Source organism: Sorex fumeus, unplaced genomic scaffold, assembly GCF_029834395.1.
Source record: "Sorex fumeus unplaced genomic scaffold, SorFum_2.1 ptg000036l, whole genome shotgun sequence".
Lineage (NCBI taxonomy): Eukaryota > Metazoa > Chordata > Mammalia > Eulipotyphla > Soricidae > Sorex > Sorex fumeus.
The window spans coordinates 16797509-16817886 of NW_026606093.1; the positions used below are offsets into that span (position 1 = coordinate 16797509).

The 20378-nt window shown below is 38.2% G+C and overlaps 1 protein-coding gene across 1 annotated transcript in view; it reads left to right on the forward strand.

Moving 5' to 3' along the window:
- DNAH9 (dynein axonemal heavy chain 9) overlaps nucleotides 1-20378 on the forward strand; it is a 577218-nt gene that overhangs the window by 84437 nt on the left and 472403 nt on the right. The window contains exons 11-14 of the mRNA XM_056117744.1: nucleotides 7857-7925; nucleotides 10193-10319; nucleotides 16313-16568; nucleotides 18729-18967. Of these exons, the coding sequence (XP_055973719.1) occupies nucleotides 7857-7925; nucleotides 10193-10319; nucleotides 16313-16568; nucleotides 18729-18967 (691 nt within the window). The remainder of the gene's footprint in view (nucleotides 1-7856; nucleotides 7926-10192; nucleotides 10320-16312; nucleotides 16569-18728; nucleotides 18968-20378) is intronic.

Sequence of the window (20378 nt, forward strand, 5' to 3'; positions counted from 1 at the left end):
TTGCTGACCTTGTCTTCAATGTATCTTATTGATTCTAGTCTAATGTTAAGGTCTTTAATCCATTTTGATCTGGCTTTTGTGCACAGTGTTAGGTAGAGGTCTAAGCCCATTTTTTTGCATGTGGTTGTCCATTTATGCGAGCACCATTTGTTAAAGTGGGTTTCCTTGCTGCACTTAACATTTCCTACTCTCTTATCAAAGATTAGATATTTATACATTTGGGATTGTGTGTAGGGATATTCCACCCTGTTCCATTGGTCTGCGGCCCTGGCTTTGTTCCAGTACCATGCTGTTTTAATTGTGACCACTTTTGTAGCAGAGTTTGAGGTTGGGGAGGGTGATGTCTCCCATCGTTTTTTCCCCAATAATTTCTTTAGCTATTCGTGAGTGTTTGTTGTTCCAGATGAATTTTAGGAGTGCTTGATCCATTTCTTTGAAGAATTTCCTTCCTTACCCACTCATTGTCTTACATTGAGTTGTTTAATTTCCAGGTGTTTGATTTAGTTCTCCATGTCTGTGTGTGATTCACTTCTATCTTCAGTGCATTGTGGTCTGAAAAGATAGATGATACAATTTCTATCTTCCTAATTCTATTGAAGTATGTTTTGTGACCCAGCATGTGTTCTATTTTAGAAAATGTTCCGTGTGCACTGGAAAAGAATGTGTATTCTTTCATTTTGGTGTGCAAAGCCCTGTTAAACCTCTCTCTTCTATTTCTTCTTTCAAAGCCAGTGTTTCCTTGCTGAGTTTTATTCTTGTTGATCTATCCAGAGATGATAAGACGATGTTGAAGTCTCTGACTACTATTTCATTGCTAGCAATGTCCTCCTTAAAATCTGTTAGCTGTTATTTTTGAATATTTAGCTGGTCCCTCACTAGGTGCATATACATTGAAGCGTGTGATTTCTTCCTGTTGTACTTATCCCTTGAGAAATAGAAAATGACCTTTTCTACCCATTCTAATCTTTTTCAACCTGAAATCTATGTTGTCAGATACTAGTATGGCCACTCCAGCTTTTTTGAGGGAGCTGTTTGCTTGCTTGATTGTTTTCCATCCTTTAACTTTGAGTCTGTGTTTGCTCTGTCTGTTCAGATGAGTTTCTTGTAGACAGCAGAAAGTTTGTTTCAGTTTCTGGATCCATTTTGCCACTCTGTGTCTCTTGATTGGTACATTTAGATCACTATCATTGAGAAAGATTATTGTCATGTGGTTTTGTGCCATCTTTCTGTAAGGATTTGTTTTGAAGCTGGGATGATTTTTATGGTGAAAAAAGTTGGATATGGTAGCTGGTGGGCCTAGACCAGAGGGAGGGAATCTTTCCATCCCCATTCCAGAAATGTCAGAATTTTAGGCTTGGAGATCAATCTATTTGGAAAATTTTTGCCCCTTATTACCTTTTTTGAAAATGTGAATTCTATGTTATCTGATATAAGTATGGCCACTCTTGTCTTTTTAATAGAATTATGGTTTCCCAGCCTTTTACTTTGTTCCTGTATGTTCCCTGATTGTTCAATATATATCTCCTGTAAGCAGCAGAAAGTTGGATAAGTTTTCTGATTCTTTACTGGGTCAAAAACTTCTATTCTATCTCTTAATTGATGCATTTAAGTTATTGATTTTTTTTGCCATTACCTGTGTAAGTTATGCATGTGTTGTGGTTTGTCTTTTCCTAAAGAAGCCCCTTAAACTCTTTTTGCAGTGTTGTTTTCAGAGCTGTGAAGTTCCTAGCTTTTGCTTATTTGTGAAACTCTTTACTGATCCTTCAAATCTGAATAATTTTGTATCTTTGGCACATGGACTCTGGAAATTTCTTAGCTATTACTTCTTTGACTAATAGTTCTTCATGAACATCACCTTCCTCTTCCTCAGAAACTCCAATTATTTTTCGGCAGATTACCTCTGATGTCCTTATCTGAGAGGTTTTAGAGTTAGTTGGTAATGGGAGTGTCTTCTGGGATACTTCACTCAGTGGGTTTGGTAGGTTTTTAACTGCTTTCCCATTGCTTCTGTTATAATCTGGGCCTCAGTCTTATGATTTACATTCCTTTTCTCCCTGCCACAGAGATATCTCTGGGAATCATATGAGTGTTGCCTATCCTTCTTCCCTGCTTTCCAACCAAATTTGTTTGCTTGGAGAAAGACTTAATCTCAGTGAATGTTCCTTTTCTCTGAATATAACTTAGGGTTCATTTTTTTTTACTACTATGACCACCTTTGTGATTTTTTCCTGGGTTTATTTTCTGTGATAGGAGCTAGGGTCATGCTAGCTAGGGTGATATGTTTATGGCCAGTGATGATCGCTCCAGAGTCTGTGAGTTTACTGACAATCCAATGTGTGCTCACTGTGGGTGTTGGAGTTAGGAAGAATCACATGGCCACTAATGTGGCTGCATGATTCTTGGAGACCTGAAAGGTGTTCATGATGCTCTCGGGGTAGGGTCAATGTCAGAAAGGCTGATAGGGATCTCCGAGTATTCAACCTCAGCAAGGGACTCGCCTGGGCAATTCCCACAGCTTTGACAAACAAAACAAGCACTGGAATTAGAATCTGTGCATTGGAGTCACCAGATTTTTTGCTTTCCCATTGCTTCTGTTATATAATGTAGTTACAAACACCTTGGTCCAGGTAGCAAGATTGAACACTTTGAAACAAAAAAGAAGTGTTTAATATCAGTGATCAGGGAAACGCAAATTGAAATCAAATGATAAATCAAATTATACCCATTAAAATAGTTATCATCAAATGGCAAGAGATAACAAATACTAGCAAATATGATATGGAGGAAAAGCAACCCTGATGTACTGATGTTAGGATCGTGAATTGATGTAGCCACTGTCAAAAACAATATAGAATTCCACTCTAATTAAAAATAGAACTATAATATGTTCCAAAACTTCAACATTGATGCATATATTTGGAAAAATGATGGTATTAATGTCAAAAAGATATCTGTACTATGTGTTCATAGATTCATCAAACACAAGACTCGAGACATAGAAACAACTAAAGAGTTTTATTGATAGATGAATGGATGGAAAAATTTATATTACTATAAATTCCTTGGAACATGTGATAAAAGAGGCGTCGGTGGTGTCGGTATCCTTGTCAACACAAACTTAGTCACGAGCATTGATTCATTCGAATGCCTAACAACCCGAATCGGACGATTACACTTGAATAAATGTGGCTCACTACCGGCAGTTTCTATCTTTGTTGTCTATGCACCGACATCCAGTTATGGTGAAAGAGAAACTGAGAAATTCTACATGGAGCTGGAGAAGTTCTATAAAGAAGATCACACCTTCTACAAGATCATTGTCGGTGATTTTAATGCCAAGATAGGACCAAGAAGATCAGTCGATGAACTCCACATTGGAACCCATGGCCTGGAATGGAACGAACAGGGTGACAGACTGTCTGAGTTCATCATGTCAACCAAAACCTTCCATGGTAACTCACAATTCCAAAAGGCTGAATCTAAACGTTGGACATGGGAGTCTCCCGATGGACGGTTTCACAATGAAATAGACCATATCATATTCAATCGGCAGTTTTGCCTAACCGATGTTGCTGTTGTCCCAAAATTCCAAACAGGATCAGACCACCGTCTTCTTCGTGCAAAATTCTACCTCACAGAACGAGAAGAAAAGAATGCAAGGTTTAAGAAGAGGACTCCCAGAACAACCACCAACTGGGAGCTCTTTGGCTCTATTGCGGCAACATGGGAAGATGCTGTCATTAACAACATTGATGAGGAATACGATCGAATGATTCAGCACCTCCATGATTGTGCAAGGAATGCCAAGAGAGAGATAACCACAAAAAACTGTCTTTCTTCGAACACTCTTGAACTTATTCGCCAACGTGGCTTGGCACATGCCTCAGGCAACCACAAGCGAACATCCAAACTGGCAAAACAGTGCAGAGAAGCCATCAAGGATGACCTCAAAAACAGGAGAGCAGCAGTACTGGTAGATGCAGCAGAAGCTGGGAAAAACAGCCTGTCCTTCACCAACTACAAAACCAAGATGACTGCCCTCCGACATCATGATGGATCTATCACATCTTCTAGAAGGGCAATGGAGAAGATTATTCATGACTTCTACTCAGATCTCTTTAATAGCCACATCCACTTGCCCACATACCACATACCACATGATGGATATGTCGTTCCCAATGTTCTCCCTTCCGAAATCCAACATGCCATCTCATCGGTAAAGAAACAAAGAGCACCTGGCCCAGACAAGATCAGACCTGAACACCTGAAGAACTTACCATCAGTACTCAGCAATACATTGGCTCAACTCTTCACACGCTACCTGTCTGAATACAAGGTTCCATCCCAATGGAAAACCAGCAGGACTGTACTACTATACAAGAAAGTAGACATCCACGACATTGGCAACTATCGCCCAATCTGCCTATTGTCTGTGATCTACAAACTATTCACTCGAGTCATCCTGAATAGGATTAGCAGAACACTAGATGAAGGACAACCATGTGAACAAGCTGGATTCCAAAAAGGATTCAGTACCATCGACCATATCCACACAATAACCAAGCTCATTGAGGTATCTCGGGAGTTCAAGATGCCGCTCTGTCTAACGTTCATTGATTTAAAGGCCTTTGATTCTGTTGAGACGGAAGCGGTCATGGAAGCCCTAGCCAATCAGGGCGTACAAACTTAATACATCAGGATCCTTCGTGAGCTCTATTGCGGATTCACTACCAAGATCTCACCATTCTACAAAGAAGTAATCATCCATATCAAGAGAGGGGTTCGGCAGGGTGATACCATTTCACCAAAACTCTTCAGTGCCACCCTCGAGAACATCATGCGACGACTAGAATGGGAAAACATGGGAGTGAAGATAGATGGTCGGCAACTACACCACCTCCGCTTTGCTGATGACATCGTTCTAATAACACCAAACATCAGCCAAGCAGCACAAATGCTGAACGACTTTGACCGTGAATGTGGAAAGGTCGGACTACAGCTGAATCTTACGAAGACAATGTTTATGAGAAACAGCCTTGTTCCTGAAGCTCCATTCGCTCTCAACGGAACCACCATCTCCGAATGCAACAGTTATATATACCTAGGTCGAGAAATCAACATGATGAATGACCTGGCACCTGAGTTGCGCAGGAGGAAGAGAGCGGCTTGGAATGCCTTCAAGAGCATTGAAGAAATAACTAAAAGGACAAAGAACCTCCAGCTACGAGCACATCTCTTTGATTCCACTATTCTTCCTGCAATAACATATGCCTCAGAGACCTGGACCCTACGAAAACAAGATGAGAACGCTATTCGGGTCTCTCAAAGAGGAATTGAAAGAACTATGCTTGGAATATCACAATTCACTCAAATGAGAGATAGAATCCAGAGTTCTGATCTTCGTCAACGCTCAAGAATCAGGGACGCTGTCTCATTTGCCAAGACATCAAAAATCAGATGGGCTGGACACGTAATGAGGTTTACAGACAACCGCTGGACTAGAGCCATTACTGATTAGATTCCACGGGACATCAAAGATCACGTGGACGCCCACCTATAAGATGGTCAGAGTTCTTCGTCAAGATGCTAAATGATCGGTTTGAGGCTCTGCATGTTCCTAGAACAAACAGATACCATTGGGCTATGCTTGCACGCAACCGGGATGAATGGAGACGTTACTGGCACCCGCTCGAATAAATCGATGAATAACGGGGATTAAATGGTTAAGATTAAGTGAAGAATAAGTGATAAATACTTATAAATTTACATACATATCTGTACATAAAATGAAATTCTCCTTGAACATGTAAAAGAAGAAAATTCTATTCTTTGTAAATTATTGAATCATGAGATTATGCTAAGTGGAATAAGTTAAAGTGAAATAATATATTATCTTACTTATGTCACGGTCACAGTCACTGTCCTCCCATTGTTCATCGATTTGCTCGAGCAGACCCAGTAATGTCTCCATTGTGAGACTTGTTGTTACTGTGTTTGGTATACATCTCGGGTAGCTTGCCAGGCTTTGCCTTGTATAATTAAAAAAAAGAAAAAGAAAAACAACCAAATTAAAGAGAGAGCACAAATTCGTGCTTAGTTTGTTAAAACCACAAGTGGAGGATTGACGGGTGGGAGATTGAAGCGTGGGAGAATTTGATGAGGTGGTCAAAAGGTGGAATTTTAGATGAGATGGCTTTTTTTGACTAAGACTGTTCCCAAGGAGGAAACAGTGATTAGCTAACTCTCCTGGCTGGCTGCTGTGTGGGAGGTGGTGGGTAGGAGTGTCTGGTCCCACAAGGTACTCTGAATGTCTTCATGGTAGAGTGTTTAATCTCACAGTGAAGTGAGGTGTAATTGGAATGGAGTTTTGTAGCATCTATTTCTGTTATTTTTTTTAGATAATGCATTTCTCTATTCTCACCTTAATGTTTTCCATTCATTAAACTGAGACCCATCAGGGTTTCTAAGGCTTCTGGGTGTGATGCTGCTTACCTGATTTGAAGTTATTTCCACTTTTCCTTGATGCCCCACAGACACAGATGTGTCTGTTTCATTATCATGAAAGGAAACTGAGGGACTTAAGGAAAATTTGGCAAATTCAGTTCTTTATCTGCAAACATGTATGCTTATACTGAAAGCTCAGAGGACCTTATGAAATAACCCTGTGTTGGTTTAAAGAAAAAATGACTTTGCCTTCTTAGCCGAATGAAATGAAAACAGACCTTTTGACACCATATGAATGTTTCTGGAAATTACAGGTATTTTACCAATTTTCCCAGCAGCTAGACTCTCATTTTTTGTTAAAAAAGAGTGTCATAACAGGGTAAATGCTATGAGTGATGTGTTTTGCAAGACTGCTTTCCTGTCCTCTGTGACCATTAGCACTCCTTTGGAAACCCGTGTGTGTGTGTGTGTGTGTGTGTGTGTGTGTGTGTGTGTGTGTACATACATTTGAGGGTATAAGTGGTGATAGAGAACCGCATGCAAACATGTCAGTGAGGAAGAATTTCTCATTATATCAACCTATGTCATAGATGGGTATCAGTGAAAGGGAAAAAATGTTTTATCTATGACAACATTTATATTTATGTGCATTGTCTCTTTCTATACATGTATATACAAGTATACAAATATATTTCCATATAGATATATAAATATTGCATGTATAGACACCTGTCTATATCATGTTCTCTAAAAAAAACATTGGCAGTTTTTTTTCTTAAATCAAAAAACTATTTAGACTTTTTCATATATGTTTCCATTTTTAACATTTTGAAGAATTTGATTTTTCTGTACTTAATCAGTCCAGATTTAGTGAGCATGGATTACTGGAGTTCTGCCAGGAAAGGTTTGCCACCTTTCATCTGTGGAGCTGCCTTTATCCCAGGAGGTGCAGATGCCCTCGAACAGCCTGTGGAGGATGCCAAGGGGAAAAAATGAAGGCTACAGGAAGTCAGTTTAGTGGTCATGGTGTATGCCTAGCGTGAAGTTGGACTAGTTTCCCTGGTACTACATGGTCCCTTGAATGTCTCAATGCCGCTCTGGAGACTCTGGAGGGTTGCAAGGGTAATTAATCCCTGACACCACAGACCCCAAGCAGCATTTTACACCCAGGTTTTTACACCCTTGCATTGAAATGTAGGTCCAGGTGGGAAAGAAACCACTGTTGAGGCCAATCTGGACCTCCTGAGAACCCTTAGGGAGGCTCCAAAAGTAAGAAAAGAAAACTGGAGGCTCATTTTAGGACATTTGTGAACAGAAAAGAATTAAATCGTTTCTTTATAGCCTGCTACTTGTTATCCAAATCATTATTTTGACTTCTGATTCTGTCATTTTTTTCTTTTTCATCTGAGTAGATGCCTAGAATCTGCTGAAGGAAAGCAAATGATACAAAAATATGAAGACATGATCTCACTGCTGGAAAAGTAAGCAGTTTGTGGGATGTTAGTGGCCTGAAAATTTCATGGTCCCAGCAGTGCCTTTTGTAGTTCTGAATTTTTACAGATTCCCTAGTGACAGTGAAATGTCAATCTGTGCTTTATGTTATAACCATGATGCTTATAAACAGTGTTCTGGGGTACAAACATATAGCTCTGGGGGATGTGACTATTCTAGAAACAGTTACTTTTCCAGGGCAGCTTTATTGGGAGCATGACCTGCTTGACTGAGGTAGTAAAAGGGGGTTACTCTTTATATTACTCCAAGATCATTATCTCAGAGAATCTTAGTAGCAGCTCACTAAGCAGAAATCAACGATTTAGTATGTTCTAATACAGAATACACTTTAAAACTGTTTCCTGAGTCCTTTTATGGAGAAAACATAAGAATGAACATTTTATATGGGCATACACTCTTTCTGCTTTAAAACTCCAGTAGGTTTTGGGGTGGGTCTAGTGCCTATATGTCTGCACTGTCATCCAATCTGATATTGCTAGTTTGACTGGAGTTGGCCTTTCAGCACCACCTTCATCTTCTGAATGTCATCTGAAAAGCTTTTCCTGGTGCGGCTTCAACCTCCCTCTCCAGTATTGCCCCTCTGCCCCATATCACACCTACAGAACTCTACTCATTATTTCCATCCGTCTGTTGTCCCTCACTTCTATAGTTCAGCAATTTTTCTTCTGCCAAGAATGCTTTTTACCCCATCATCTACTCAGCAGAAACTTCGTCAGTATCACTTGAGCTCTACTTCCATGAAACTTTTCCTTGTATTTTGTCACCCTCCCTCATCAATTTCTGTCATTAAGTGCTTAGTGTCCTTTACATCTCTAAAATACACTTCCTACACTCTTCACTGGCAGCAGTTAAATGAGGTGTTTATTTATCCTTTTATCCTCAAACCTAGAGTATGGTAATGATCATGAACATTGTGGAGAGTAATATGGAAACAAATCGTAGTAAGTTTTTCCAACACTTATTGATACTAATCACAATTCATTTTATTTTTCCAAAAGATCCTCTTTAGCATCCCCTGCTTTAAGATAATGCACTATTAGAAATGAGTGGATTCTACTGAAACTGCCATGCCTGGCTGAGTCAATGATTTTGACTTAAGATATATTTATTTATTATACAACTGTATTTTCAGTTCATAATATATACATGAGCTGGAGCAATAGCACAGTGGATAGGGCATTTGCCTTGCATGCTGCCCACCTGGGTTCAATTCCTCTGCCCCTCTCAGAGAGCCCGCAAGCTACCGAGAGTATCTTGCCTGCTGGGCAGAACCTCAAAAGCTCCCTGTGGCATATTCGATAAGCCAAAAACAGTAACAACAAGTCTCACAATTTGTTGAAACGTTACTGATGCCCACTCGAGCAAACTCAATGAACAACTGGAGGACAGTGCAGTGCTACAATATATACATATGCAGATTTTTCTTTTACCATCCTGAGATAGTATATTTTCATGAAATATTTGATAAGCTGAAATGATATAGAGGAAAGTAATATTATCATTCAATTATATGGAAAAGGTTTTGAATATTCACAGCACCTAAAAATAACTTATCCAGTCATCTAAAATGTTGCACAAAATATAAATGACACCCATAACTAATAAAAGTGGGAGTGATGATAAATATGCGTCCTATAGAAAGTATTTTTTAATTGAATCACCGTGAGATATAGCTGAGAAACCGTTCATGTTTGAGTTTCAGTAGAAAGTATTTTCTAGGAAAGGAAATTGGTGGGATCATTGTCGCTGATCATACTACAGAATAAATACTTCTGCAAACTAAATTCTGTATGTAATATTTTTGCTTTAAAATTGAAAATCAGATTCTGACTTTTTGTTTTGTTTTGTTTTTGGGTCACACCTGGCAATGCACAGGGGCTGCTCATGGCTCATGCACTCAGGAATTACTCCTGGAAGTGCTCAGGGGACCAGATGGGATGCTGGGAATCCAACCCCCATCGGCCGTGTACAAGGCAAATGCCCTACCTGCTGTGCTATTGCTCCAGCCCCAGATTCTGACTTTTTTACTTAGTAAAAACAGGTACCAATAAGGCCTTTCATGAAAGTGAAGCTGTGTAAGGTGAACTTTTAATAGATACATATGTTATCATATCAATAAAGATTTTACGTGTTGTCATAAATTTGTCATATAAATACTTTCATCAAATATTGACAGGTAGCAGGTTTGGGGAGGTGGGAAGTATTTTTGAAGTGGTTATTAACTCTGATATCACAGATATGAGACAAGACTCTATGAAGATTGGTGTGATACAGTATCAGAGAAGTCACAATACAATCTTTCTCAGTCACTTCTGAAACGCGATCCAGAGACAAAGCAGATCACAGTCAACTTTAACCCACAGGTAAGTAGGGTGACAGAAACTTCTGGATTTTGAAGTTTTGTTTAATTCCATTTTATATGTAAAATACTTTTTAAGAATGTGCAAAAAATGCTTCAAAGAATTTACATCTTAGATTTCCTTTTGGGGAACAGGGAGAAGTGTAGTTTAACATTTTAAGTTATCCATTATGAGAAAATGTTGACATGACTGGTATATTGTTGTATGAATGTTCATTCAGCCAGAAGCCCTGAGATAAGGAACGGGAGAGAAATTATATTCATGGAGAATCACTGAACTCTCTCTGATCCTGTGACAAAAGGCAGAGTGTTCCTGAGATCTCTTTATTAATCATTATACCTCTGAGTGATAGCACAGCTGGTAGGGCATTTACCTTGTATGCAGCTGACCCGGGTTCGATTTCTCCCTCCCTCTCGGAGAGCCTGGCAAACTACGGAGAGTATCCCACCCACATGGCAGAGCCTGGCAAACTGCCCATGCCATATTCGATATGCCAAAAACAGTAACAACAAGTCTCACAATCGAGACGTTACTGGTGCATTACTGGTGCTTGCTCGAGCAAATTGATGAACAACTGGAGGACAGTGCTACAGTGCTACCTCTAAAGGGCTCAATACAGTGACGGCGACATCATCAAAAGATGTTACAGAAAGAACATTGAGGAAGGCATGTATTGTTTCCTTGCATCTGCAGGTCAGTGGATTCTGGACTCTAGAAAGAAACACAAAACTGAAACTGAAACCTTTCTTGGGCTACAAGCATTTGGGTTTTCATCCCAAAGACAAGCTGGACAAGAATCTGAAATTTGCGTCCCAAAGACTAGGCTGGACTAGAGCCAGGAATCTACAAGTCAAAGACCAGGCCTGGCTAGCACCTGAGATCTGGATGTCAAAGACCAGCCAGGCTTCTGTGAGAAAAGGAAAACTGCCTCTTTCAATATACTGAAATCTATGAAATTATTTACTGAAGGCAGTCTAAAGGAAAAAATGTTCAGCTTCATCCAAACCAGTCAGGACACAGGAGAAATTTTGCCAGTTTTCATGGGTCCTTATGTTCCTGCCCATTGTGTGGTGCAGTCTACATGGGTGAATTCTGAAGGCTCAGTCCAGCCCCAACAGTATATTTTCTTGGATTTTGTTTAGCAAAATATATTGCAGAATATCACAATTTATTTCCAAACAGGTCCACTGGACCTGTTTTGAATACTGAGCACATGTAAATGACAGTTAAGTAGATGTTGGAGATATAGTCAATCTGGTACCCTCAGGAAACCCACAAACTACTTAGAAGAATTGCAAATAACATGTATTGTTAGGGCATGACTCTGGATCTCTGACCACAAGCAAGGTCCACAAGGAATGCAATCAGCAAGCAGGTAGTTTATTGAGCTGGCTAGCCAGGGTCAAGCCATCAGGCAAGACACTGAACTTCTTCAAAGGGGATCTTATATAGGCCTTCACTGGCCGTTACAGCAAAGCCCGCGCATTTCATAGCCAATAGATTTGTAACAACATATACTTTCTTAACCAATCCATTTAAAAGTACATCACTCCTTAGCCTATAGATTCAAAGATCAGCATTGTGGCTAGTGGGCATCTGGTAACTGGGACATTTGCTTATCTTCTTTGTTCCCTTTGATTCTGAGCTCAGGGCTTCAGGGAAAAGTTCCTAACAGAGGTAACAGATAAGGAAGCACCAACAAATGGTTTCTGAATTTACATCTCAACAGGGAAGAGTCAACAAATAGTTTCAGAATTTACATCCCAGCAAGGAGGAGTCAACAAATGGCTTCAGAATTTACATCCCAATAAAGAAGGGCCTAAAGGTCTCACTCTAAAGCTCTACTAGGGAGGGGACAGGAAAGGGACAGGAAAGGGAGAGTAGAGTTTTAACTCTGGAATCTCCCTGGGGGTTCCAAGGGACCTTACAGTATATTTTCTTGGAGATAATTCTGGTTATCAAACATAGAGGGGTATGACAGTAGCACTTGGAAACGAATATCAGGGATGCCCTCAAACCACCTAGAAGACAGCAGTGAGTTTTTATTTGTTCTTTATGTGTTTGTTTTGTTTTAAAATACCAGAGTTGAGACTGAAAATATCATTCTGATGATGAGATGGGTAGAGGTCCTTTGTGGACTATTGGAGCCACAGAAAGATCACTACTGAAGGAAATGATAAAAAGCTTAGTCAATGTCAGAAATTGTATCACTTGGCCAAAAATGAAAACATTATCCACACTAAATTAAAAGCAATCACCAACTTCTGTCTTGATGGCATATTCTCCAGAAATTTAGGAATAACTGAAAACTAAGTTGAGAGCATTTGGAAAAATTGCTCCTTAAGTAAACCATCAATGCTGACTGAAATTAAAGTGGAGAGACTCATTTCTTTACTTTCAGCAAGATATGAGTCTGATTTTTTCTTTTTTTAACTCCTGTAAGTATTTGGAGTAGTTTTATAAGCATTCACTGTGAGCAACATTGAATACCAAATTCCCAAAGAAATGCATATCTATTCATTCCAACTAGGTAATTGTCTACATTTTATAAGTCTGTTATTTAAACCTCAGTTTTTAAAATAGTATCAAAGGAAAATGCATAGCTACTCCTCTATATGTTCTAAGGGCAAGGATTATGTTGATTCCAGAATATAAAATAATAAAATGTTTTGTAGGCATTTGCAAGTACAATAGAAGCAAATGGAGGGAAAAGAAAGAAGGAAATGAAAGGGGATTGGCACAAGCATTTGAATTGTAGTATAGTTGAAGAGAAATAAAGAGTACAAGTCAGCGAAGAGCCAGGGGTATCCCCTCAGTTCTAACTTTCAATAATGTGGCAATAGGTATACTATTTAGAAAGAACAATCAGTTCAAAGAGTATAGTATAGGGATTAGGGCATTTCCTTTGCATGTGGTCAGCCCAGGTTGAATCTCTGGCAGCACACCTGTTTCCCTAAGCTCAGCTATGAGTGGCCCCCTAACACCATAGGTGTGGCTCACCCAACAACAGCAACAACAAAAGGGATGACCAGTCACCATGGTGCTAAGTTCTCTGTGGCACACAGGTTTCTTGTTTTGTATGCTATCTTATTTTTTATAAATAAGAAAATTTGTTTTGTCTCCCAGGCAAATTTTTATGAAAAGTATCTTGTATCTTAGCTTATTCACCAAGGTATATCACTGTCACTGTCACTGTCATCCCATTGTTCATTGATTTGCTTGAGTGGGCGCCAATAATGTCACCATTCATCCCAGCTCTGAGATTTTAGCAACCTCTCCTTACTCATTCTTCCCAACACTGACATATTAGAGGCTCTTTAAGGGTCAGGGGAATGAGACCTGGTATTGTAACTGTTTTGGGCATATCGAATACACCACGGGTATTCGATGCCCCTAAACCACCTAGAAGACAGCAATGAGTTTTTTGTATATATGTATATATACATGTATATATATATATACATATATATATGCCATCAAGGTATATAATAAAATTAAATAAAAAAACTGTTGCTGTTAAAAAGAATGAATATACATTAATTATAGATTTGCCCATTTGGGGCCAGGATAAGAGTTGTATGCAAGGGGCCAGGTAGAATCTAAAAGGACAGAACATGTGCTTTGCATGTAGGAGGTCTAATTCAATGACTTTCAGCTCTGAGCACAGATCTAGGAGTAGCACCCAAGTACCAAGAAGTGACTCAAAAGAACTCTTTGATAAAATGTAAATGTAATACATACACACACACACACACACACACACACACACACTCACTCACACACACGCATGCATACTTTTAAAACATACCGTCTTGGGGGCATTTAATTGATTTTTTTTATTTTATCAAGTCTGTGTTTCTAAGACTAGATTATAGCATATGTCTATTTTTATTTCTTCCTTAGTTGTATATAAAATAGTGAATGTTAGCACTGATGACATTTTATATTGGATAAAATAATGGAAAGAATAATGCTACAATAAATGCCTGTAGCTATTTTTTCTTTGTTTTCTTTCTTTGGGATCTAGAATTCAGAATACTGGGCTCAAGTTCATTCATATTTTATATATTTTATAAATAGTACCAGCTTGTTCTTCTCCAAATGGAAATTCAGTAATTCTAACAGTAAAATATAGTAAAATACAGTATTTATTTCATCAAATAATTTCTAGTTTGTTAAACTAAGAATAACCTCAATATTATTTTAATTTTTATTTATTTAACTAGTTAAGAAGAGCTTTTTAAGATGTTCATTGGCTTTTTATATTTTTTCTAAAAATTGCTTGAACCTGACCTTTGCTTATTTTCTAATACAAGTTCCCACTATGCTTTTGAATTTATTAAAATATTTGGAAAGTATTTGTAAGTTATTTGGAAATATGTCACAAATATTTTCACCATTAGAATATACTATTATATTAACTGTAGCCATTTTAAGCACAAAATATTTCTATATGTTGGGAATAGACTTCTCTGCCTCAATATAAATACATATATGAATAGTTTCACATTTGCTTTCAAACTTCTATTTACATTATGATAGCACAGTGGTAGGGAGTTTGCCTTGCGTGTGCCAGTCCGGCCGAGCTGGGTTGGATTTCTCTGCCCCTCTCAGAGAGCCCAGCAAACTACCAAGAGTATCTCGACCACGCCGCAAAGCCTGGCAAGCTACCCGTGATGCCAAACACAATAACAACAAGTCTCACAATGGAGACATTACTGGGCCCACTCGAGCAAATGAATGAACCACGGGAGGATAGTGAACAGTGGACAGTGGACATGAACATTTTTGAGTGTCTTCAAATTGTAGTAATTACCACATAATTGGTAGTCATTTGCTTAAATAAAGTTGAATGGGAATAACGAGGAACTTCCCTAGAGCCACTGAAGGAGAGCTAAGACCCCAGAGATCTTAAGACCTGAGGGTGAGGACGCAAGGACAACCTTTGATAGATGTTTGGTCATTCATCTATATAGAGATGTACATGTATATATATATGCAGACACTAGTCTTCATAGATTTAAGCATAAAACAAAGAAAAACATAAAGAAGGAAATTACCAGAAATAAGGGAAATTACATATTAAACCAAAGGGAAAGAGCTGCTAAAGCAACAATGTTTACCAAATTTGTAAATTAGGACGAGGAGGAGAAAAAGCTGAGAAAGGAAATGATCACAAAAGGGAGAATTTTACTGGATGCTTTCAAGCATGTGGCAGATGGAACAGTAAGCTTGTGATGATGTAGCCTACTTGAGGGACATGGTTTGAAAGAGAATGAACCTGTGACTGCTACTCACACAAGTAAGAAGTCTCAAATTTAGGCCTCTTGGGTTTTCAATGAGGTCATTGGCAGGGTTGAGAGGAGATGCCCAACGTGCAACATTGTCAAATATAAAAAGGTAAAGGTAAAGGCCCTCCCGTTGATCATCGATTTGCTCGAGCGGGCCCAGTAACATCTCCATCGGAGACTTTGTTGTTACTGTTTCTGGCATATCGAATACGTCACGGGTAGCTTGCCAGGCTCTGCCGTGCGGGGGAGATACTCTCGGTAGCTTGCTGGGCTCTCCGAGAGAGGCGGAGGAATCAAACTCGGGTCGGCCATGTTGGCTGCATGCAAGGCAAACGCCCTACCGCTGTGCTATCGCTCCAGCCCAATATAGTCACTTGGAATATCTCTCAACATCTATAGTCCTGTGTTGACAATTGAATAAAGTTTTAATATCCTAGGAGGTCCGGAAATGGAAATCACTAAGGCCTCTCTAAATGGAACTTTGGATTTAGTAGCAACAGAATAAATAAATTAAAAATTATTGTCCGATGAAACATTAGAGGTTTCAATGACTTTTTTATTTTATCAAATAATTTCTAGCCTGTTAAACTAAAAATAACCTCAATATTATTTTAATTTTTATTTGTTTAGCTATTAATAATGTAGAGATTTTTTTCATATGTCCATTTCCTTAAATTGTTTGAACATGTCTAATCTTTTCCCCAGCTGATTTCTGTGCTGAAAGAAATGAGTTACCTTGAACCCAGGCAGATGAAGCATATCCCTGAGACTGCAGCAACCATGTTCTCCTCCAGGGAATTCTATCGACAGCTTGTGGCTAATTTGGAGTTGATGACAAATTGGTACAACAAGCTGATGAAAACTCTGCTAGAGGTAGAATTTCCATTAGTGGAGAAGGAGCTGGAAAATATCGACTTCTGCTTAAGAGCTGCAGAGGAGACTCTGAACTGGAAAACAGAAGGTAACAGGGCAGAATGTCTGGGGGAAGGTTAAACGTTGAAAATCTAAATGAAGAGGTCAACCCTCAAATTACTGCTCAGCAATGTAAATGAGATTTGAAGCAAAAGGAGATTTTCTCCTCACACATATATAAAAGAGAATGCAAGGAGGTTTCTATTTCTCATCTGACATCACCTTTTATATGACTGGTAGATTTAGAAATAATGCACATACTTTGTTTCTGTATGTTGGAAATAGATTTCTCTACTCAATAAAAATACACATATGGATAGTTTCACTTTTACTTTCAAAATTTTGTTTACATTCTTCACATGAAAGTATTTTAGTTTTTTTCAAAAGGTAGTAATTACCCCACTAGTTGGTTGTCTTATGCCTAAATAAGGTTGAATGGGCATAATGAAGAACTGGCTGAAATCCACTGAATAAAGTGCTAAACTGCTGTGCACTGTAGGAGGCTAACAGACCACATGAGCTTCAACACATATTGGGCACTACATTCTATATAAAATGTTTTTTGCTATGTTTTTAGAAGTTTTATTAACTAGACTGTAAACACCTTAAAAGAGAAAACTGGGAAAACAACTAACATAAGGGAAAACAACTTAAGAAATGGAGAGATATTAGAAGGGAGAGAAGCACTTGCCTCGCATATGATTCACCCCATTTCAATACTTGGTGTCACTGGCAGTCCCCCAAAGCACAACCAGGAGGGATCCCTGAGCAAAGAAAGAGCTAGGAGTAAGCCCTGAGCACAGTCAGGGTTTGCCACCCCACTGCCCACAATTACTATGTCTATAAGCCCAGCAAGCTACCGAGAGTTTCCTGCCCGCACTGCAGAGCCTGACAAGCTACTCCATAGCATATTCGATATGCCAAAAACAGTAACAATAATGGGCCTCATTACACTGACCCTGAAAGTGCCTCCAATATGGCAGCGTTGGGAAAGATACTTAAGGAGAGGCTGCTAAAATCTCAGGGCTGGGACGAATGGAGACTGGTGCCCACTCGAGTAAATTGATGAAAGACGGGATGACAGTGATACAGTGATCATGTTAAGAGTTAATAAATATGGAATACTAGTACTTATAAATCAAAGTATTAAGAAGATAAAAATGTAAGTAGAGAAAGAAGGAAAGAAAGAAAGAAAGAAAGAAAGAAAGGAAGGAAGGAAGGAAGGAAGGAAGGAAGAAAGAAAGAAAGAAAGAAAGAAAGAAAGAAAGAAAGAAAGAAAGAAAGAAAGAAAGAAAAGAAAGAACAACTTAAGCTGGGAACCTAGTCAACATAAGCTGTAGAATAAGCTTTGAATTGAGAATCAGTTTTATGCCAATAGTTAGCACAGCAGGTAGGGCGTTTGCCTAGCATGCAGCCAATCCAGTCCACCCAGGTTCGAATTCTCTGTCCCTCTTGGAGAGCTCGACAAGCTACCAAGAGTATCTCATCCTCATGGCAGAGCTTGGCAAGCACCCCATGATGTATTCGATATGCCAAACACAGTAACAACAAGTCTCAGAATGGAGAAGTTACTGGGCCGGCTCAAGCAAATCGATGAGCAACAGGAAGACAGTGCTACAATGCTACAGTTAGGGTAATGTATTTGATCTATACATATTCAGGAAAATTCATGAATACTAAATATATTAGCATGCATTAGTGAGAAGCATATTGACATAATGACATGTACAGAAAATACAGAGAAGCATCAGTTATGGACATGGTGTTTAATAGGGTCATGAGAAAGGTAACAGTAGATCAATGACAGCTCCAGTAGATAGTCTACTTCTCAGTATTGTTCCCACTGGGTAGGGATCCTATCAGTGTAAAGGCTAGTGGCTTCTCCAAGAGAAGTATTATATTCTCCAGACAACAAGCCTCAGGCCAATCTATTTTTGCTTTTTTAACCCCAGAGATACTAAGCTAATGGGGGAATTTAAAGGGGGACAAAATTGCAAAAAATTTTGATTGCTCATTTACCCTTCATAATCAGAGTAATGATAAAAGCCGACATTTTGATGTAACTAGGAAAGAAAATGTCCTGGTAATAAGTAAAATATGCATAAAAGTTATGCAAAAACCATGAGTAAAATACCCAAATTTCAAAACAAGTTTGAACTTTTAGATATGTATTGTAAACTCTGTTAATGATATATATTTTGAGAAACAGGTATTTGGCATTATGTGATCCAAATCACCAATAATATTCATGATCTTGAGCAAAGAATTCAGAAAACTAAAAACAACTTGGAAGAAATCCAAGACATTATGAAAACATGGGTATCTCCGATATTTAAAAGAAAAGAAAGAAAAGAATTCTCTCTATCTATGGACGATCAGAATGATCAAATGGAAAAATATTATGGTCTCATCAAAAAATCTGGCATTAAGATTCATGCTCTTGTTCAGGTAATAAAAAACTCAGACATTTATATACTATGAGTATCAGGAAATATTTAAAAATTAGAACAATCAATACTGTTATATTTTCTGGTCGGGGATAAAAGTTTATCTTGAAAGAATAAGAACTGAATCTATAGGTGTGTGTAAAATGTCACATTCTGGATCTGTGTGTCAAAATTAGTACTCAGTGATGACAGTTTTAATTTGTGTTCTGCACCAAACCCCAACAGGACAAAAAAATGCCAAGTAAATAATCCTAAATTATTCACTGTACTAATTACCTTATTTGTCCATATAACCTAATGTAGTCCTTTAGGTCATCCTTTTAATCTCCAGAGACCCAAAATGATGAACGATTGCTCTGGTATTTCTAATTGTATTTGAGAAAAAAGAGGGGAAAATGTAAAGCAGTAATAAATGGGCAAGACTCTTTCATGCTCTTCAATAGGGTAAACTTATATTCCATAATCAAAGACTGAACAATATAGAAGAGCTATAATTGGCCACCAACTTTGATCCTACTAAGACTATTTATGGTAGTTATATTCCATGCATAAAATTAGTACTGAATTGTACTTGCTATATTTAGTTTATCTATGTTTTGAAGCACAATAAAATGCTTAGTCTTTAAGCATTATTAATGACTTTAGCACTAAAGATATTAAATTAAGAAGATGATTGCCATGATTATGGTTGTGAAAGGTAGTATCTCAAATTGATTTATTTTCTATCACTTAAGGTCACATATTTAGCACTTCAGCAAACAGAGTCCAACATTCATTTTAAAAAATCGATTTTCATCCATCCACTTAGCTATCCAAACAGAAAGTCAGCTATTGATAAGCTGTGTCTGAATCATTGTACTAGATACTATTTTGAATATCAAAAAATTATGAGTACTTACCTCTAATTAAAAGAAAACCATCAGACAAGACAGAGCTTACTTAATATTTTAGAGGTTTAAAAACAAATTGTTTACCTATCTTTCATGTAATGACAGGCACAAAACATTACACTCTTGATACCCTGAGTGAGTGAATTTTAGATAATTCAATTGCTAATCATTGAAATAAACATGTAATTGGAGGAAAAATGTATCCATTTTGGTTGTCCAAAAGTCCATCAGAATATATAAAAAATACTCTCAAGTCAAAATATTTGTCAAAAAAGTCGTTCAAAAAAAACCTGGGCACTTCAACAATAACTCCTGTTGCTGCATAATTTCAGTAATAATAGTTCATATTTATTTCATGTTTACCTTGTGCTGAACACATCTAAGCACTTTACACATGTTAATTCATTTAATGTTCACAAAAGTATAGCAACTTTACCTCATTTTATTAATGAGCAAACCAGAGCTTATTAGGTTAATTGCCTAGGCACCTAGCTAATTCAAGAGAAAGCTGTTTAACTCTTG